The sequence below is a fragment of the Saccopteryx leptura genome, chromosome 3 (assembly GCF_036850995.1).
Source record: "Saccopteryx leptura isolate mSacLep1 chromosome 3, mSacLep1_pri_phased_curated, whole genome shotgun sequence".
Classification (NCBI taxonomy): Eukaryota; Metazoa; Chordata; class Mammalia; order Chiroptera; family Emballonuridae; genus Saccopteryx; species Saccopteryx leptura.
The window spans coordinates 74,653,826-74,674,218 of record NC_089505.1 but is presented as its reverse complement, the minus strand read 5'-3'; the positions used below and the strand labels follow the sequence as shown (position 1 = coordinate 74,674,218).

General features: G+C 53.8%; 2 protein-coding genes across 2 annotated transcripts; one reads left to right on the top strand and one right to left on the bottom strand.

Annotated features, from left to right (window-relative positions):
• Nucleotides 1-1,553: 1,553 nt before the first annotated feature.
• On the bottom strand, nt 1,554-6,925 carry TSEN34 (tRNA splicing endonuclease subunit 34). The gene is made up of 5 exons (XM_066374355.1): nt 6,654-6,925; nt 5,678-5,924; nt 5,220-5,463; nt 4,811-5,068; nt 1,554-2,050 (listed from the first exon to the last, which is right to left on the bottom strand). The coding sequence occupies exons 2-5, from the start codon at nt 5,918-5,920 to the stop codon at nt 1,863-1,865; spliced, it is 933 nt and encodes a 310-aa protein (XP_066230452.1). The 5' UTR covers nt 5,921-5,924; nt 6,654-6,925; the 3' UTR covers nt 1,554-1,862.
• Nucleotides 6,926-7,137: 212 nt separating this feature from the next.
• On the top strand, nt 7,138-20,343 carry MBOAT7 (membrane bound O-acyltransferase domain containing 7). The gene is made up of 8 exons (XM_066374353.1): nt 7,138-7,595; nt 8,220-8,298; nt 8,397-8,526; nt 9,054-9,180; nt 11,360-11,519; nt 13,445-13,805; nt 15,628-15,804; nt 19,348-20,343. The coding sequence occupies exons 2-8, from the start codon at nt 8,223-8,225 to the stop codon at nt 19,733-19,735; spliced, it is 1,419 nt and encodes a 472-aa protein (XP_066230450.1). The 5' UTR covers nt 7,138-7,595; nt 8,220-8,222; the 3' UTR covers nt 19,736-20,343.
• Nucleotides 20,344-20,393: the final 50 nt, after the last annotated feature.

Below are 20,393 nucleotides of genomic sequence, written 5' to 3'. Positions count from 1 at the left end.
TCCCTTTCTCTCTTAGAAAAACAATAAAAATGAAATAAAATAGCCCTGACCTGTGGTGGTACAGTGGATAAAGCATCGACCTGGAATGCTGAGGTTGCCAGTTTGAAACCCTGAGCTTGCCTCATCAGGGCACATATGGGAGTTGATGCTTCCTGCTCCTCCCCCCTTCTCTCTCTCTTCCCTCTCTAAAATGAATAACTAAAATCTTTAAAAAATAATAAAATAGCCTGACCAGGTGGTGGCGCAGTGGATAGAGCGTCGGACTGGGATGTGGAAGGACCCAGGTTCGAGACCCCGAGGTCGCCAGCTTGAGCGCGGGCTCATCTGGCTTGAGCAAAGAGCTCACCAGCTTAGACCCAAGGTCGCTGGCTCCAGCAGGGGGTTACTCGGTCTGCTGAAGGCCCGTGGTCAAGGCACATGTGAGAAAGCAATCAATGAACAACTAAGAAGTCGCAATGCGCAACGAGAAACTGATGATTGATGCTTCTCATCTCTCTCTGTTCCTGTCTGTCTGTCCCTGTCTATCTCTGCCTCTGTAAAAAAAAAAAAAAAAAAAAAAAAAACAACAACAACAACAACAACAAAAAAAAAGTAGAAATAAAAATAAATGTTCAAGTAATTTCTTAAGCATAAAGGAAGATATAGGGATCACTTTATAAATGCATTTTTTATACCTATGTGGTTTAGCTTTTGTAAAATAATAAGGAATATGGCCTGACCAGACGGTGGTGCAGTGGATGGAGTGTCAGACTGGGACGAAGAGGACCCAGATTCGAAACCCCGAGGTCACCACCTTGAGCACAGGCTCATCTGGCTTAAGTGCGGGCTCACCAGCTTGAGCACGGGCTCGCTGGCTTGAGCGTGAGATCATAGACGTGACCCCATGGTCGCTGGCTTGAGCAAGTGGTCACTCGCTCTGCTGTAGCTCCTCCTCCCCCGGTCAAGGCACATATGAGAAAGCAATCAATGAACAACTAAGGAGCTGCAACAAAGTGGCGCAACAAAGAATTGATGCTTCTCACCTGTTCTGTCCTGTCTGTCTGTCCCTATCTATCCCTCTCTGTCTCTGTCACAAAAAGAAAAAAAAGGGGGGGGGGAATGTGACACACATATAAAAAAGATTTAGAATATAAATGTATGGTACAAAAAATAATTCTCAAACACTTGAATAAATACCTGTCAGGCCAAGAAAAAAGAACACTGCCAGTATTCCAGAAGGCCCCAGAGCCTTCCTGACACCCCCCCACTCCAAACTCCTGTTCTGAAACAGCAACATTCACCTCTTTCTGATCTTCATACACTATTTTTATTTACATCTTTATATGAATCTGAAATGTTTCATTAAAATCTTTTCAAAAAGAAGTCTAGCATGGTGGGAATACCTTAAGCTTTGTTCAGAGAAAGACCAGGTTTTAAATCCCAGCCCTGTTTACTAGCCGTGTGACCTTGGGCAAGCCATTTCCCTCCTCCAGACTTTTCCTCATCTGTATAAGCAGTAGCAAATGGCCACACTTCCCAGGACTGTCCTAAGGATTCAAATCACAAACTCCACATTTATTCAATAAGTTTATTGAAATATATTGGGACCTAAGTCCTACAGAAAATAGAAATGAATCAAACCCCGTCGTCACTCTCAAGAAGCTCACAGTTTGGAAATAGGTAACTACAAAAACAACACAGTCAATAGTGCTTTGAAACAAGGAGAGACATAAAAAGGATGTAGCTTTTATAATTCTGGAATCGAAAACTGACCACAGGGAGAGGTAGGATGGCGTTTGTAGTCTCCCACACAGAGATGAACCTGGGACCCTCTAGAAAGGATCTTGCCACAGACACAGACACACACCATAGGTCTCTGGAGTTCACTGCAGGCTGGCCCACTGCAGGGAGGTGTAGACCACCTTACCATCAGGCTGCGGAGAACAGAGGAGCAGCGTTTTTCTGACGCTAGTCCCAAGGCGGCCAGCAGAAACCAGGTCCTGGAGTGGGATGGGATCCTCAGGAGCCCAGCACTGGGCGATGTAGTGGGCATGGAAACGGAGCGGGTCACCTGGGTGAGGAAGAGAGACATGCAAGTTTCCAATGGGACAAGGTGGGAAGACATGGGACCACCCACAGGTAGGAGACAGGGAATCATTTTAGCATTTTAAAACAGATACAGAAATGTAGACACAGAAATTTGTCTTCTCAAAATTGTTTTCAAGAAGTGTAGCAGTATAGCGACACTAAAATCTACCTATATACATCACCCAGTGCTAAGACTCTCACCTTATTTGCAGACAACTTAGTGGACAGTCTGCAATCAATAGCTCTATTTATCAGGTAGCTCTACTTTTTCATGTTCCTAACGGGAACAAACAAGGTGACTTTGTGCAGATTTATTTCTGCAAATTTTAGTTATACAATAGAGGGACACTTACTACAAATTCAAAAATTAACTGATTCATCAAAAGTCCCTTTACCTACATATACCTGATGTAAATTCCCTTCCAGAGGTAACCATTGTAGTTGGGCTGGAGTACATCCTTTCATGCTTTTTTCTACTTTCTTGATAGGATCTTCTTAGTCTACTTAGTATTTTATTTTATTCTAAGTTCTCTTCATATTCTTTCACTAGAGCCACAATTTTTTCTTTAAGTGAGAGAAGGGAAGATAGTGAGATAGACTCCTGCATGCACCTGGACCAGGATCGAGCCAGCAACCGCTATCTAGAGCCAATGCTTGAAATAACTGAGCTATCCTTAGCACCTGAGGCTGACACTCAGACCAACCAAGTTATCCTCAGTGCTGGGGGGGGGGGGGTGACACTCAAAACAATCGAGCCACTGTCTGAAGGAGGAAAGGGAGGAGAGAAGCAGATGGTCAATTCTCTTGTGAGTCCTGACCAGGATAGAACCCGGGATATCCATACACCAGCCTAACACTTTATCCACTGAGCCAACTGACCAAGGCCTAGAGCCACAAATTTTAAAATTCTTTTTATTTGATTTTTATAAAGAGGAAGGGAGAGTGAGAAACATCGATTTCTTGTTCCATTTATGTATGCATTGATTTTTGTATGTGCCTTGACTGGGGAATGAACCTACAACCTTGGAGTATCTGGACAACAATCTAACCAACTGAGCTACCCGCTAGAGTCATGATTTTTAAGACTAAAAAATGTGCATATATGTATAAATAATGTGCATATAAGAATACAAAATATGACTTACTATCCACATTTTCTACAAGCTATTCTTTTTTTCTCCCTTTGGTCCCTTTTTTATTTTTTTTAATTTTTACAGAGACAGAGAGAGGGATAGACAGGGACAGACAGACAAGAACGGAGCGATGCCCTGGCCGGTTGGCTCAGTGGTAGAGCGTCGGCCTGGCGTGCAGAAGTCCCGGGTTCGATTCCTGGCCAGGGCACACAGGAGAAGCGCCCATCTGCTTCTCCACCCCTCCCCCTCTCCTTCCTCTCTGTCTCTCTCTTCCCCTCCCGCAGCCGAGGCTCCATTGGAGCAAAGATGGCCCGGGCGCTGGGGATGGCTCCTTGGTCTCTGCCCCAGGCACTAGAGTTGCTCTGGTAGTGACAGAGCGAAGCCCCGGAGGGGCAGAGCATTGCCCCCTGGTGGGCAGAGCGTAGCCCCCTGGTAGGCGTGCCGGGTGGATCCCGGTTGGGCGCATGCAGGAAGTCTGTCTGACTATCTCTCCCCGTTTCCAGCTTCAGAGAAATGCAAAAAAAAAAAAAAAAAAAAAAAAAAAAGAACGGAGAGATGAGAAGCATCAACAATCATTAGTTTTTCGTTGTGTGTTGCAACACCTTAGTTGTTCATTGATTGCTTTCTCATATGTGCCTTGACCGCGGGCCTTCAGCAGACCAAGCAACCCCTTGCTTGAGCCAGCGACCTTTGGTCCAAGCTGGTGAGCTTTGCTCAAACCAGATGAGCCCGCGCTCAAGCTGGCGACCTCGGGGTCTCGAACCTGGATTTTCCGCATCCCAGTCCGACACTCTATCCCAGGGGTCTCCAAACTTTTTACACAGGGGGCCAGTTCACTGTCCCTCAGACCATTGGAGAGCTGCCAAATACAGTGGTCCTCTCAATGACCACCAATGAAAGAGGTGCCCCTTCCAGAAGTGCAGTGGGGGCTGGATAAATGGCCTCAGGGGGCCGCATTGCAGCCCGCGGGCTGTAGCTTGGGGACGCCTGCTCTATCCACTGCGCCACCGCCTGGTCAGGCCCTTTGGTCACTTTTAAAATAAATGTACATGGACCCACATCAATCTTATAACTAATGGTGTTTCTCTGACAGCTAACAGTAATATTATTTTCTATTGATTTGAGATGGGGGGGAAGAGAGAGAAAAGGAGAAAGAGAGAAGCATCAATTCATTGTTCCACTTAGTTGTGCATTCTTTGGTTGCTTATCATAGTGTCCTGACCAGAGATTGAACCCACAACCTCAGTGCACCTGGACAATACTCTATCCACTGACCCACACCGCCAGGACCTAGCAGTGTTTAATCACTAACCTATTAATCATCATTTTGCTTTCTAACATTTGAACACTGTATGGAATCCTGCAATGACTCTTTCTTGTATGTATAGTATACTTCTCTAAATATTTCTAAATGAAATTTCTCAATGAAAAAGCAGTGTTAATGAAATGTACTATATATACTGCCCTCCAAATAAGGTTGGGTTACCAAGTGTTTCCTGTCCTTCCACGTGTTTCAGAAGCTGAGAAAAAGAGATAAAAAGGAAAAATGCAGAATGTGGTGGGATTGTGAAGAAAACAGACAACAACGAGAGGTCCCCACCCAAACTCACCAGGGTAGACCAGGAAGTCACCCCCGAACTTGCCAGCAGCGCTGAGGAAGAAGCCCCGCTCCCACAGGTCTCTGTAGATGCTGTAGCGCAGCTCATGGGCTGGCCGGCCAGCGTGGGGCCAGTCCTTGGACTGGACACGCCAGTCCAGGGGCCGAGCCTTGATGGGTCGAGGCCTAGCAGTGGCTAGCTGGACGAGGAGAGCAGACCTGGGCAAGGGGGCCGCCCCGTCTGAGGGCCCTAACTGGGGAGAGGAGGAACCTGGGGGAGGTGAACCCAAGAGTTTGGTGAATTCAAGATGCAAGGTCTTCCCATCCCTGAGGGAGACCCAGGCCCTAGAGTCCCGGCCAAAATTCCCAAAAGATCTGTCTGCAGCTTCCCCTGGTCCCCGAACTCCAACCTCCACCCTCACCGGCTTCCTCCTGCTCTCCGGAAGCCTCGCTAGCACTGGCCTCCTTCTCTTCAGCAGCCTGGTTCCCACTGGCCTTCTGGCTCTCGCTGGTCCCTGAATCTTGCTCCAGCTTCTGCTTCTTGGCAGCCTGGCTCTCTGCAATCTTCTCTAGGACTTCCTGACGACGGGTCTCACGAGCCTCAGCCGCCAGAGCGCTCTGTTCCTGGAAGCTCTGCTCTTGTTGGCGCTTGAAGGATGCCAGAGCCTGAGAAGTCAACTTTGCTGGAGCCTCAGGGTCCAGGTATGCCCTCCCCCAGGCAGCCAGGAATCTTCAGGCCCAGACCGCTCCCACCTCAGGGCCAGAGTCCGGGGATCCCGGCATCCCACTCCCACATGATCCCACGTCCCTCCCACTCAGGGTCTCAAGCCTCTTCTCGCGCAGATCCAGAGAGCGTGCGCCCCCAGCCCGCTCCCCTTACCAGGTTGTGTTGGCGGGGATCCGGGCGCGGAGCGCTGACCAGGGTCACGGCGCCGATCTCGGCTAGGAGCCGCGCCTCCTCCGGCATCAGCAGCAGCGGCAGGCCCAGGCGCGAGTTCTGGCGGGGCCCGCGGGGCAGGGCGCCCACCGTGCGGCCCCCTACTCCCAGGCGCTCCCGCAGCGCCTGCACGGCCTCGGCCCCCCACACAAGGGAGCGGCCGTTCGCCACCTCCACCACCAGCATCCTCCTGCGGGAGCCGGGGCACCGCGGTCACCGACAGAGCCGCCCAGAGCGCTCCCACCGCCTCGGGGGTCTCGGCGAACCACCACCCTGGGCCTCAAGGGGCGGAGCCACTCCGTGGCAGTTCACCACCTGCTGGACAGGAGGGGCAGGCCCCGCCCCCGGGCGCCTGGCTCCGCCCCTGGATCATCCGGGCAGGCCCTGGGGCCGCGCGAGACGGTACCCCGCCTTTCGCCCAACCGCGAGTCACCACTCCCGCCTGGGCCAACACAGTCTCGCCCGCCATCGTGCCTTCACGCCTCCGAGAAAAGCCTCCCGCGGGGCCACGCCCCTTCGAGAGGTTCATTTGCACCGCTCTCTTGCCCAGCAGGCGTCTCCCCTCTTCGGACATTCCCGTCAGATGTCGGGACCTGCCGAGGCCAAGACCATGCCCAATTCGGCCAGCTCGGGACCTGGCTCCGCCCACTTCGAGAGGCCCCGCCTCTTACCGAACGCAAGCAAGTCCGCGTTCGGGAGTCCTCGGCTCGGTCGAATGAACCGCCCCACCCCTTTCCGAAATAAGTAGTCGAGTGTTCCGGCTTCATCGTCTCCGGTCATCCGCAGCTTGTGGCCCCGCCCCATCCGGCCGCAGGCACTCCCACCAGCGGGGGGAGTCCCCGCACCACAACCAAGCCCCACGGCCGGAGGCCCCGCCCCCTGAGCACCCGCCATCCGTTCTCCGCTCCCGCGGGCTCACCCCACTCGTAGTCGCGCGGTCCGCCTCCTCGCTCCCCCTCAGAATGTGGCGTCGTCCTCCGATAAAACCAGCTCGTCACCTTGTAAACACTAATCGCAGTCCTGGCGGAGCCACCACCTACGCATCGCGCCACGCGCGGCTCCCTGCACAACACCCACCCAGGATGGACCCGCCCGCCGCCAGCTCTGCGAAATGGGAACTCTGGGAACCGCCCCGCAGCGCCGTAGCCCCGCCTGAAGTACACCACCTTTAATCCCGCCCCTCTGAACGCACCCCGCTTCTCCGATTCGGTTCCGCAACTTCGGTCCTCGAGACGCGTTACCCTGGCCCCGCCTCCCTTCGCTGACGCGATTCATGACCCCGCCCCCTGGGAGATGTCCTGATCCCGCCTCTGTTTCGTGGCCTGAGCCTGTGGCCCCGCTTCCCTCCTAGACGTGAGACTTCGCCTATCAGCGAACCCCGTTCCCTCGCACCCAACTATCTCCAAAGGAAATCGCAGCTGTGGCCCCGCCCACCTCCGTCCGACTCCCTTGGCCCCGCCTATTTCCGAACACAGACATTCCAAAGTCGATTATCTCCGAAGAACACCGAAGCTCGTATCTTGGTCCCCAAGCTGTCTGCCCGCCTGCTCTGCGCGCAAAAACCCGAAGCGGACGCCCCTCCTCTTTCCGAACCCGAAGCTCCGCCTCGCTGTGGATTCGGGCCGGGTAGATCTGGGCTCGCGGTCTGGCCACGGACGTGTGCTCCTGCCGCCCGGGGCCAGCACCTTCCCTGCTTAGCGCACAGCGGGACGGGGGCGCGCACTTGACCCCGATCGCGCGGCCCGACCGACCCCCAGCGAGGCGGGGGCGTGCGGGGCGGGGAGGCGTGGCCGGCCCCGGGAGGACGGCGGACCGGGACTGCTCGGCCTCCTGTCCCGCGGGCGGCGCGGAGCCGGGCCAGGTGGGCCAGGGTGGGGGCTCCGGGAGACGCCGAGGGGTGGCTGCGCATCGCGGGGGCGGGAGCGGAGGCGGCGCCGGAGCGCGGCCCAGCTCGGGGTGGCGTAACCGCCTGTGGCTTGGCCGGCCGGGCGGGCGGAGCGGACCGTGCGGGGTGCACGCCGCCGGAGCGGGGCCGGGGCCCGGGGAGACCCTCGCGGGATCTGCTCTCGGGGTGTAGGCAGGAGGGAGTCTGGGGCTCCTCCGAGTCCTCTCGAAGACGGGTTACGAGGTCTGGGGACCTGCGTGCTCGAGAGGGACGCGCTGAGGGACCAGAAGAGAGGCGCTGGGCCCCTGGATCCTCAAAGGAGGTGGGCTGCAGGTCTGGCCTCCTGGGTTCTCAAAGGACAAGAGGCCCTGGGATCTCAGACTCAAAAGGGAGGCCAGGGGATGGATGGAATCCTTAGTCCACGAAGGAGGAAGGACCTGGAGACCCGGACCCTTATGTTCTCAGAGGAGAGGGTAGGACTTCACGGTCCTTGACAACTGGGGACCAAAGGGCAGATTCCTGAATCATCGAAGGGGGAGAGGCTGAGGGTTCCCCGATTCCGATTCCTGGGTTCACTATAAACCTTTGCCCCTCCCCCAGACCATGTCGCCCGAAGAGTGGACCTATCTTGTGGTTCTTCTTATCTCCATCCCCATCGGCTTCCTCTTTAAGAAAGCTGGTGAGTCGGGTTCCCTCCCCAGTGGAAAATGAGGGGGGAGCAGGGTGGGGAGGATCCCCGGGAAGGTTCTGGGCTTACACTGTCTCTTCTCTCTACAGGACCTGGGCTGAAGAGATGGGGGGCGGCCGCTGTGGGCCTGGGGCTCACCTTGTTCACCTGTGGCCCCCACACTTTGCATTCTCTGGTCACCATCCTTGGGACCTGGGCCCTGATTCAGGCCCAGCCCTGGTGAGGACGGGGTTGGGGGAGAGGAAGCAACCTGTTTCCTCTTTGGGTCTTTCTCGGTTTCTGCCTCCCTGTGGACACCTCTTGTTTATCTCTTGTTTCCTGGTGTCATTTGTCTGTTTCTTCCTCTCCTGTCTTTTTCTGTGTGTTTGTCTGGATCCTCTACATCCATGTCATGGATTCAGGGGACAGGAGGACGTTACTTGTCTGCTGGCTCTGCCACCGTTTACATTCCTATTCCCTCTCCCACCCTCCCTCTCTCCCATTTCTTCCCAGTAAAAAGTGAACAGAAATGTGTTCGCCCTGGTTTTTTTAACCTCTTCACATTTTCTTCTTCTCACTGTCACTGTGCATTTGTATGTGGCTGGGCCTCTTCTCCCGCTGTCGCAGTCTTATTCGCTCCGCCCCCATCCTTTTCCCCCAGTTTTCTGTCTCTGGAGGTGCGGAGGTGGGGGACTAGTAGCTAGAAGCTGGGGAGGTGGAGGCCAGGCCCCTGAGCCCAGCACCACCGCCTCCTGCCTTTGCCCCAGCTCCTGCCACGCTCTGGCCCTAGCCTGGACCTTCTCCTACCTCCTGTTCTTCCGAGCACTCAGCCTGCTGGGCCTGCCCACGCCCACGCCCTTCACCAATGCGGTCCAGCTGCTGCTGACACTGAAGGTCAGACTTCCCTCCGCCCTCCCCTAGGTCGGTTAACACCCCCAAATTCATATCCTCCCCACCACTCCCATGGGGGGGGTCAGAGGAGGTGGGGTTTTATATCCCACATACCACTGGGGCAGGACTTCACCTCTCAGCTCTGCCCTGGGGTAAAGAGGTATCCTAATACATGCGTGGGTGTCACAGGCTGAGCTCTGTGCTCACCCACATGCCCTCCTTGCATCTTTGAGGCAAGCCATTTTGCAAAGGAGGATGACCAGGTTTGGGGAGAAGGCACTTAACATAAGGACACAAAACCAGGACACCCAGGTCTGACTCTAAAATTTAGAGTCTAAATCACCTGGGAAGATGGGTGAAAACAGATTCCCAGGCCCTACCAAAAACTCGTGAGTTCCTACAGTGCTCTGGGGTCTGGCGCCTATCAGTGCACACAACAGTCGTGTGAGCGAGCGAACCAGGTCTCTTCAGGATGGAAGTTCGGGACTGGCAGCCTCTGCTTAGCTAGAAGAGGTGGAGGAACGGCCTTTAGGGACGCAGGGACAGTGCGTGTGGAAGAGCGCTTGGAAGGGAGTGGCTGACTTCCAGTCCACAGGGACTGGTCAGAGAAAGGAGGAGCAACCCGGGCCACACCATGCGGGGCCTGTTGGCCAAGGAAAGGAGTTTGGATTCCTTGCTCTGGGGTCCTGAGATGTCTTGGAAGAGGTTTTTGGTTTGTTGACAGAAGAGGTCATGAGACCAAATGTGCATCTTTAAAAATACTGTGGGTGCTTGGAAGAGATTGCCGCAGAAAGGGCAAGATGGGAAGTGGTCGGGCTCCTTAATTGAAGTCCAGCTGGCAGACGGGTGGTGGCTTGCTCAGGCTGTTGGTAGGCCAGTCAGCCCCAGTCCCAACAGGAAACACCACATTTAGGATAACTTGAGGAGCTGTCATTTACCACGGGGTGGGTAGAATATGGAGGAGCCAGAACGGACAGCACTGGGGTGGACCCCAGGGGACAGAGGAGGGGCAGTTGGAGCCTGGAAGGAGAAGGCTTGTGTGTAGGTACCCACCCTGAGAGGATTTACCCAGGATCATGCCAGCTTGAAGTGTAAGTGTTCTTTTTTTTTTTTAATTTTTTTATATTTTTGTATTTTTCTGAAGTGAGAAGCAGGGAGGCAGAGAGATAGACTCCCACATGTGCCCAACCGGGGTCCACCCGGCATGCCCACCAGGGGCTGACTGTGTCCATCTGGGGCATTGCTCCATTGCAGCTGGAGCCATTCTAGCACCTGAGGCAGAGGCCATGGAGCTATCCTCAGCACCGGGGTCAACTTTGCTCCCAATGTAGCCTTAGCTGCAGGAGGGAAAGGGAGAGACAGAGAGAAAGGAGAGGGAAAGGGGTGGAGAAGCAGATGGGCGCTTCTCCTGTGTGCCCTGGCCAGGAATCGAACCCAGGACTTCCACACACCGGGCCGATGCTCTACCACTGAGGCCAACCAGCCAGGACCCAGCTCATAGTGTTCTTATAAGAGAATAATACCCAGCCTTCAGTAAAGAGAATAAAATCCTGCTTTCCTAAATCTCTCCCTGGGGCTCTCGGTTGAGAGCAAAAGGAAGCCGGAAGACAAGGAGGCCTGGTGATGCAGGGCAGGCCTTGGGTCTGTGCAGGGAAGGGTAGGGAGCAGACCTGGAGGGGAAGGCAGAGCACATAAACCCAGTGTTGGGCTCAAAGACCTGAGGGAATAGATCTGGGGTGCCAGAACAGTTTAGGGCCTCAGCAGTTAATTGGATGCTGGTGCCATTGCCTGGGGGGAGAGTCTAGAATGGATCTGGTTTGGGGAGTGGGTAATGCCAGGTTCCTCTGGTCATGTGCCCAGTAGAGTATTGGTAAGAGGCAACTTGATGAACAGGTTTGGGGGAGAGAAGTCCCAGCCAGGGGTAGAATTTGGGAGTCATGAGATGAGAGTGGCAGGTATCTAAAGCCCCGGCAAGAGAACACAGAAGTGAGCCCCAGGGAACTCCTGCCATTCACAGAGGCACTAAGACACCATTACTACACCCGAAATGCTCCCCTGGATGTAGAACTCAGCCCCCAGCTGCATCCCAGCATCCCTTGGCTGTTGAGCAGGATAGCTAAGGGAGATGGTGTGAGAGAGCATAGGGTCTGACCTGTCCCCCGCCCATGCCCCTTCCTCCTAGCTGGTGAGTCTGGCTAGTGAGATACAGGACCTGTACCTGGCCCAGAGAAAGGAAATGGCCATCGGCTTCAGCAAGGGGCCCATCCTGGGGCTGCTGCCTGAAGTCCCCTCTCTGATGGAGACACTCAGCTATAGCTACTGCTACGTGGGAATCATGACAGGTGAGTGCGCCTGCGCCCCCCTGCCTGCCTCCCCTTCTCTCCCTCACCATCTGTCTCTGTTCCAGCATCGGCACTTCTGACAGTGAGTGTGAGTGTCCGACCCACCCACTGGACCCAGGGCTCCTCTGGGGGAGACATGGACTGTTGTTCTCAGCCTGTGACTCCGTGTAGCTTTTTGGCAGCAAACAGGAGATAAAGGAGAAAAGTTATGTAGACTTGATGTTCCTGCCGCCCAGGGAACAAATATTCACAGCTTATGATCACATTTTAGGTTCAGAAAATATTTGTCATGAATTTTTACTTCATACAAGGTTTTCTTTCTTTTCTTGTTTTTAAGATTTTATTTATTGATTTTTTAGAGAGAGGAGAGAGAGAGAGAAGGTGGGGAGTGGAAAGCATCAACTTGTAGTTGTTTCTAGTATGTGCCTTGAAGCCTGGGGCTTCAAACCAGCGACCTCAGAATTCCAGGTTGACATTGAGCTCTAATTGACATATTTTCCCACTTATAAATAACCACATTCAGTTCACTGGTTTTTAGAGGAGATTTAACAGCGAGTGTACCAGGCGCACGCCCTGGGCCCCAACTTCTGAAGGGCCCCGCAGAACCCCAACTTTACACTTTTTTCTAATGACACCAACTTTGGTTTCATATGTGCAATTTTAATTACGTACAAATTACGCAAAAATATGGTTTACATGTATTTTTATTTTCCCTGTCTCTTTTTTTTTTTTAAGGGGCCCAATATTTTCTTCTGCACCTGGGGCCTCAACCGACTACCTTAATACGTCATTGTTTTTAGTGTACATGGAGTTGTCCAAACATCCCCACCATGTGGTTGTAAAACAGTTTTGTCACCACCCCCCAAGAAAAAAAATACACTGTTTTTTAGCCATCCTCCCCCCAATCTCCATCCAACTCCAGTCCCTGGAGAGCACTGATGCGTTTTCTGTGTAGTTTTTATGAGCATTTTAGAATGAAGCACAGCCCATGTGGCCTTTGGTGACATGTAAGGCTCCTAACACCTGTCACTTATGTTAATCCCCACTGTTCCTTCTCTAAGCCAGGCCATCATTTCATCGGAAACAGTCTCCCATTTCCCATCATTGTCCTTCATTTATGCCCACACTAAGTGGCCGCAGGGGCTTGTGAAAGGAGACTGGTACTCTGCCCTTCCTGCTGGAACAGCTTGCCCGCGGTTTCCTGGTGCTGAGAACAAAACCCAGGGTCCTCCTGGATCCCTGGGAATGGGTCTGTCTGTCTGTCTGTCCATCTGTCTGACTCCATTTCTTTTTCTTTTTTTTTGACAGAGAGAGACAGAGGGACAGGGTGGGCCTTGGGTCTGTGCAGGAAGGGAGAGAGATAAGAAGCATCAGTTCTTTGTTGCGGCACCTTAGTTCATTGATTGCTTTCTCATGCGCCTTGACTGTGGGGCTACAGCAGACCGAGTAACCCCTTGCTCAAGCCAGCAACTTTAGGTTCAAGCTGGTGAGCCTTGCTCAAACCAGATGAGCCAGCGCTCAAACTGACGACCTCAGGGTTTCAAATCTGGGTCCTCCACATCCCAGTCCAACCCTCTATCCACTGCGCCACAGCCTGGTCAGGCTGTCTGACTCCATTTCTGTAAAAGCCTCAGTGTCCCTCACTATTGGTGTCTGTAATTGCATATCTCGCTTTTCTTCTCTCTGAGTCCCCTGTACTCCCCTCTGCCTCCTTTCCCTTTCACTCTGAGTCTCTGGCCCCTTTTCCTCCAGGTTTCATGCCCCCACCCCTGTCTCTGCCCCTCTCTTTCCTCCCTCTGTCCCCCCTTCCGCCCCCACCTCAGCGGCCAGGTCCCTGGCTATCGCCTCCCCCAGACGTGAGCCCCGCCCTGGTCCCACCCCATGGGGTCCAGTCCCTGACAGCTGCCCTGCCCCTGCCGCTGCAGGCCCGTTCTTCCGCTATCGCACATACCTGGACTGGCTGGAGCAGCCGTTCCCGGAGGCCGTGCCCAGCCTGCGGCCCCTGCTGCAACGTGCCTGGCCGGCCCCACTCTTCGGGCTGCTCTTCCTGCTGTCCTCCCACCTCTTCCCGCTGGAGGCCGTGCGCGAGGATGCCTTCTACGCCCGCCCGCTGCCCGCCCGCCTCTTCTACATGATCCCGGTCTTCTTCGCCTTCCGCATGCGCTTCTACGTGGCCTGGATTGCGGCTGAGTGTGGCTGCATTGCCGCTGGCTTCGGGGCCTACCCCGTGGCCGCCAAAGCCCGGGCCGGGGGCGGCCCCACCCTCCAATGCCCACCCCCCAGCAGGTCAGGCGGCGGGAGGGTGGTGACCCAAGACCCGGCCAGCCCCATCACCATGGGCTGGCCCTGCCCCTAGCAGGGAGGATAGCGGGAACCAGGGGACAGGCCCACCACTTTTTGTTGGCACAGTGTCGCCCCTTGGCCACCACAGTCCGCCTTCTCCTGTCCTGGGGAACAATGCTCTTGATACCTACGGATTGTCCCTTGTTGTTAGCACTTGTCACCCCTTGGAATGGCAAATTGCTCTCTGTTGCTAGGAAAAGAAAGGTGGTATCCTAACAACTATATGCCACCCCTCTGTTGCCATGGAAGTATCACCCCAATAACCTGGTGATTCCTGGTTGCTCAGGATGCCAAAGGGCAACCCATCAAAGGGAAATGATGGGCTGCCCTTTGTTGCTAGAGAAATGGCTCCCTAGTAACTGGACCACCCCTGCTAGCTAGGGAAGCGGGTTTTCTAGCAACTATGAAAGGGTTGCTCTTTGCTACTATGGGAATGGCACCCCCTAACCGGCCCTTTGTTGCTAGGATCCAGCATTTCCCCCATGGGATGTCATCATGTAGCCTGCAGTTGCCCTGTTTCCAAGGAAATGGCATCCCTAGTCATGCTGACCTATAACCCAGGGGACAACATTCCTAACAATTTCAGGTCACCTTCCTATGTTGCTAAGGAAGCCAATTCCCCCCGGTAATGATGGCTTGACATTGCTGCTAGTAATTCTACCCCTCTAGCTCCTTCACTGCTAGGTAAGTCTCACTGCTGGTAACTACAGGGCTCTCCTGTTGCTAAGGAAATATTACTCCTGTGTTGCTCGGGAAATGGTACTCCTAGCAACCGGAATGGACTGCCTCTCAGTTCCTAGCAACCATGGTCAGCCTCCACTAGGACTGAGGGAGCAGCCCCGCCTCGATGTAAATTATGAAATATTCCTTGATCAGGTGGGGCCGTCCCCTAGTAGCCACAAACTGCCATTTCTTTGTGGAGGAGGTGGCACTCCCACACAAATTTATTTCCACTGCATTTGTAATCATGGGTGGACCTCCAGTTGCTAGAGAAGGCGTCCTGCAGAAAATGTCAGGCGGCAACCGAAGGCTTTTCTAACCCTGTAAGCCCTACTTTAAGTGGATGGCGCCCCCCTTATTATCAGAAGCCACCAGCGTTCAGGTAAGCCAGGGATGCCTTCCCACCCTCCACTGGGAGGTTGACACCAGTGACCCAGGAACTACTATATTGCTGGGGATGACACTTCTTGAACAATAAGGACCAATACCCAAAGGCTGTTTTGGAACCTTTCTTAAACATCCCAAACCTTGTTAAAGAATGCCCTTTCCCTAGCAACAGAGACTATCCAGGCCTAGAACATCTCCCTAGCAACCACGAACCAGTTCGTTGTTAAAGATGCTACTTCTCTAGCAACTGCAGGGTCCAACATCTCAGAAGGGACCACACTTGGAGGCTTTTTTGAATACACTGAGCTTGGTTGCTAAGAAATGGCCTTTCCCTGGCATCAGAGACCAGTGAAGGGTCAGGTTGCTAAGGACTTGTATCCTAGCAACCGTAGCCCTTCAAGGCTTTTCTGCAGGGCCCTGTTGCCAAGAGAACCCCATTGTTGGTGAACTGTGTGCCACCCCCACACATACACATTCGTCCCTACATAGGCTCCCTCTGAGTTACCCTCCCCTGTTGCCCTAGCCAGTGTGAAAGCCCTCTGGCTGTCACCTGCCCACAATCCCCTCCTTAGCATCTGGGCCGGGACAGTAGCCACCGTGGGGAGGGGGCCTGGCTGAGTTGCATGTCTGTCCCCCACCCTCATCCTCCACCCCCCAGTCCGGAGAAGGCGGCTGCGCTGGAATACGACTATGAGACCATCCGCAACATCGACTGCTACGGCACAGACTTCTGCGTGCGGGTGCGGGAGGGCATGCGGTACTGGAACATGACGGTGCAGTGGTGGCTGGCGCAGTACATCTACAAGAGCGCGCCCACCCGCTCCTACGTCCTCAGGTGAGCGCGCCCTCCCACCCACCTCGGACCGGACGGAACTATATCTCCCAGCAGTACTCGGGGCTGTCTGTGGCTTCTCTGGCTGGGTCTCCACTCCTGAGCATCATGGGAGTTGTAGTTTTCTGAACCTCTTGCACCTCGGCTGATAGTGTTATTCTGGGATGAATCCTTCCTTGTCTTTGGGGCTCAGTTTCTACTTCTGTAAAGTCAGTCTCATTGGACAGAAGCAGTGCGCCTAGTCGTGTGGACTTAATAGCCAGACTTTGCAGAACCTCAGCCTTGGCAATCTCTAAGAAACCTTGAGCAGTGAGTTCTGTTTCCTCTGATACATGGGGGACGGGGGTAATGCTGTGACCTGTTTCATAGGCTGATTTGAGGATGAGTGAGATAAAGTATGAAATGTACTTAACGTGAAGGCTTCAGGTGAGTGCTAGCTATATATTTGTTTCTGTCATCCTTCACTTATCCTATATCTCTTGAGTGCAGGCTTGGTGCCATACATGATGGCTACAATCTTAGGAGGTAAGAACTGTTATCCCCATTTTAAAGAGGAGAGTAAGGCTCAGGCAGGTTAGGTAGCCTCCCGAGTGTCACTCAGCCTTCCTGGCGCCACCAGATGAGGGCAGGATACTCACTGACACTTTCTCATCCGTGGCGGGAGTTCTGGAGCTAGACTTAACCTGGGTGCGTGATCCAATTTACAGTGTAAAGACCGACTCTGGCCTTGCGTGGGGAATGGAGTGGGGTTAGAGAGTTGCAGCAGGAGGGAAAGCCAAAAGATGAACTCAGAGGCCTTTGGTGGGAGGTGACGGCCTCCTAGAGTAGGGAGCAGAGGCTGGAAGTGGATGGATGTGAGAGCTGGACTCATGCTGGGCAGAGACTGAGTGTGAGGCAGGAGAAAGGGAGGAGAGGAAACACCATGCCGGGGTGATGGGCGTGGCACGGCAGGGCCACTTCCTGAGAAGGGGAACACTGGGCAGGAGGACGATTCCGCTGTGGGGGCGGGGCTTAGGAAGCTCACCTTGGGCTAACTTGGAGGTGATTTTTAGCTTTCCAGCCATTGGCGTTATTGGAGAGGCAGTTAGTTACCTGATTCTTGTGCTTCAGGGGAAAGGCTGGTGGAAGAAGTGGACACCGTCATCAGTTATAGGTGATATTTTAGCTTAGGTGCTGAGGATCAGGTCAGAAGAGCACTAATGTTTAAACCAGTTTTCAACTGGGGCTATGGTGCTGCCTGCAGGGGGCATTTGGCAATGTATGGGGGCATATTTTGTCATAAGTGGGAGGTTCCCTGGAATCTGGTGGGTAGAGGCCAAGGATGCACAGGGTGGTCCCACAGCAAAGACCCACCCAGCCCCAGATGTCAGTCGTGCTGAGACCAAGATAGCCTGGTCTGGGCCTGGGATAAGGAGGCAGGGCAAAGACACAGCCATGAGATCGGAGGGCAGTCAGGAAAGGGTCCCTTCCAGAAGGGAGCGGAGGAAACCAGATGTTTCAGGGATGGGGGAGGGCTCATTTGTGTTGGATGCTGCCAGGAGCTCAGTGTGATGCAGGCAGGTGGGACCTCTGGGTTAGGCGTAATGGACAGCAGCAACCCTGACCAGAGCAGTCAGGAGGGGAGAAGTGAAAGCCAGATTGAGTGGGTTCAAGAGAGAATGGAACTTGACCAGGCAGTGGTGCAGGGCATAGAGCATCAACCTGAGATGCTGAGGACCCAGGTTTGAAACCCCAAGGTAGCTGGCTTAAGCGTGGGCTCATCTGGCTTGAGTGTGGGGTCGCCGGCTTGAGCATGGGATCGTAGACATAACCCCATGGTTGCTGGCTTGAGCTCCAGGGTCACTGGCTTGAGCTGGAGCCCCTGGTTAAGGCATGTATGAGAAAGCAATCAATGAACAACTCAGGTACCACAACTAGGAGTTCATGCTTCTCATCTCTCTCTCTTTCTGTCTGTCCCTCTCCCTCTCTTTCACTAAAGAGAGAGATAGAGAGAGAGAGAGAATGGAAGGGCCCTGGCTGGGTAGCCCAGTTGGTTAGAGTATTGTCCCGATATGCCAAGATTGTGAGTTTGGTGCCCAATCAAGGCACATACAAGAATCAACCAATGAAGGCATAAATAAGTGGAGTAGTAAATCGATGTCTCTCTAGAGACATTGCCCTCCCTCTCCCCCCCCTTTTCTCCCTCTCTCCCTTCCTTTGGAGAGTATTTACTGCATAGGGAGGGGGGAAGGAAGAGTAAGAAGCAAATTGGATGAAGGACAAGTTTGATATGATACCCTTGACTATGTGTCCCCCTGTCTGGTTTCCAGCCCCCCATTTCCCCATGGTGGAAACATCTTTAAATCCTGCCAACCCAGACCAGGCTTGCCTGGTCAAGGCACATATGAGAATTGATACTTCCTGCTCCTCCCTTTATTCTTTGTATCTCTTTCTTCCCTCTGTCTCTTTCCCTCTCTGTGTCTCCTCTCTCTAAAAAAATGAATAAATAAAATGTAAAAAAAAAAAAACTTATCCCAGTAAATCCTGCCAACCCAGAGAATTCTCTCTCCACCACCAGTAGGAAAGAAAGAACACATTTTGTTATTGCATGTGCATTAAACCAGATTGCAGTGCATATCACAAGTCACCCACGAATGAGGTTACCGAGATGGAAAGAAATCTCACCCTTTTCACTCTCCCACCCTTACCGTCCTTGACACAGCTTGTCCTCAAGGAAAACCGTAACTTGTCCTCAAAGAAGCACCTCCTTTCCTGTTCATCCCAAACTCACCTGCTAATTGGGGGAGCCCCCTGTGCTAACAAAGAGTCTTTATAAACTCCTGTCTTTCTGACAAGCAGCGGCTCACCGGGCAGGCTCAGGAAAAGCCCCTACAGTGGCAGGAAGATGCTCCAAGTCCCTGAGAAAAACATCCCTATATTGCAGTGCTTTCTAGAGCCTTCTTTTGCCTTTTCAGAGATTTACATCTATGTCCAAAAGACCAAGGAAAGATTCCCAAGCACTTGGTTTTTCAGGGACATGGCTTAAGAAAAGAGAAGGAGGAAGAGGTCTCTCCTGGCAGCAGGAAAAATTTAGCCTTTTATAGACCCTTCCGCCCCCAAGCGCCAGGCATCAGCACTGTTCTGTCAGGAGGTGATCTTTGTCCTTTGGGCATCCTGAAGTGTCAGAGGGAAGAACTGATGCCAGGGGCAGAACAGGAATCCCCTCCTTCCCCCCCCCCCACACTCACACTCACTACCAGGCCACACTCAGGTGCCAAAGCCCACTGAAATTTCTGTGTCCTCCACAGAAGCGAGAATCAGAGCCCAAATACACGGGGTCCACAAAGAGGTGATCATAGCTAGAGATTTCTAACTCATCATAGATCAGGAATGATGATCCTAGATCCCCAGAAAAGAAATGGGTGGGGGCTAGGGTACCCAGGTGGTGAAGAACAAGGGTGTTGAGAGGGTGTTCACTGGCTTTCTGAAAAGATACTAGAGACCCAGGTCTGAGGGAGGAGGGATGGGGGCCTGGACCCCTGGGTCCTGACACCCTCCCTCCCACAGGAGCGCCTGGACCATGCTGCTGAGTGCCTACTGGCACGGCCTCCACCCTGGCTACTACCTAAGCTTCCTGACCATCCCGCTGTGCCTGGCAGCCGAGGGCCAGCTGGAGTCAGCACTGCGGGGGCGGCTGGGCCCAGGTGGCCAGCAGGCCTGGGACTGGGTGCACTGGTTCCTGAAGATGCGGGCTTATGATTACATGTGCATGGGCTTCGTGCTACTCTCCATGGGCGACACCCTCCGCTACTGGGCCTCCATCTACTTCTGCATCCACATCCTGGCCCTGGTGGCCCTGGGCCTGGGGCTGGCTTTGGGTAGGGGCAGCTCCAGCAGGCGGAAGGCGGCATCCCAGGTCGCCAGCCCTGCACTGGAAAAGCTCCGGGAGGAATAAGCTGCCCACACTCCCCATGCCAGTCTATCCGGCCACCACGCTTTTGCTCTGGAATTCTGCGAACTGCGCTGCTGCCTCCTTTCCCAGAAAGGGTCCCTGATGGGGCTCAGGGCCTGGAGCTCGGAGAGGGTTTCCGTTTCTGTTCGGTACCCTGCGTCTCTGGAACCACAGCCAAGGCTCTGCCTGGTTCCCTGCCTGCTGCCCAGAGGGCTGTAGGTCTTTCCCTCCTGTGAAACCCAGACGCTGTCACACAAGATGCCCTTTGTCCCTGCCACAGTGCCCAGGTTTCCAGAGAGCTAGGCGCGAAGTCCCCTCCTCCGCTCTGAGTTGGGGTAAAGAACTCCAGGCTGTGAGGAACCTCTTTCTTGTGGCTTTTGTTCCACTTTTTGTCATCACACTAGTGTTTTCAGGCCTGGAAGGGAACATACCCTTCCATTTCACAAAGGAGAAACTTAGGCGCAGACGAGCAGGCCTGGAGACCACCGTTCTTGCAGCTTTCGTCTGAGCCACTTCGGGGTCCCAGTGCTCCTGTAACCCTCTTGTCGTCCTGTGGCCTAAGATGCTATCAAAATGTGTGGATCTCCCCTAATAAAGTGCTGCACACATACTGTGTATGTGGAGTGTCTGAGTGATCGACCCACGTAGGGGAACGTGGGCC

Excerpts from the sequence above, each read along its gene's own strand:
- TSEN34 (XM_066374355.1), bottom strand. The coding sequence starts at position 5,920 with ATGCTGGTGGTGGAGGTGGCGAACGGCCGCTCCCTTGTGTGGGGGGCC. Across the intron at positions 5,464-5,677 it reads ATCCCCGCCAACACAACCTG|GCTCTGGCATCCTTCAAGCG; the intron begins GTAAGGGGAGCG and ends TTGACTTCTCAG. Across the intron at positions 2,051-4,810 it reads TGACTTCCTGGTCTACCCTG|GTGACCCGCTCCGTTTCCAT; the intron begins GTGAGTTTGGGT and ends TTCCTCACCCAG.
- MBOAT7 (XM_066374353.1), top strand. The coding sequence starts at position 8,223 with ATGTCGCCCGAAGAGTGGACCTATCTTGTGGTTCTTCTTATCTCCATC. Across the intron at positions 9,181-11,359 it reads AGCTGCTGCTGACACTGAAG|CTGGTGAGTCTGGCTAGTGA; the intron begins GTCAGACTTCCC and ends CCTTCCTCCTAG. Across the intron at positions 11,520-13,444 it reads CTACGTGGGAATCATGACAG|GCCCGTTCTTCCGCTATCGC; the intron begins GTGAGTGCGCCT and ends CTGCCGCTGCAG.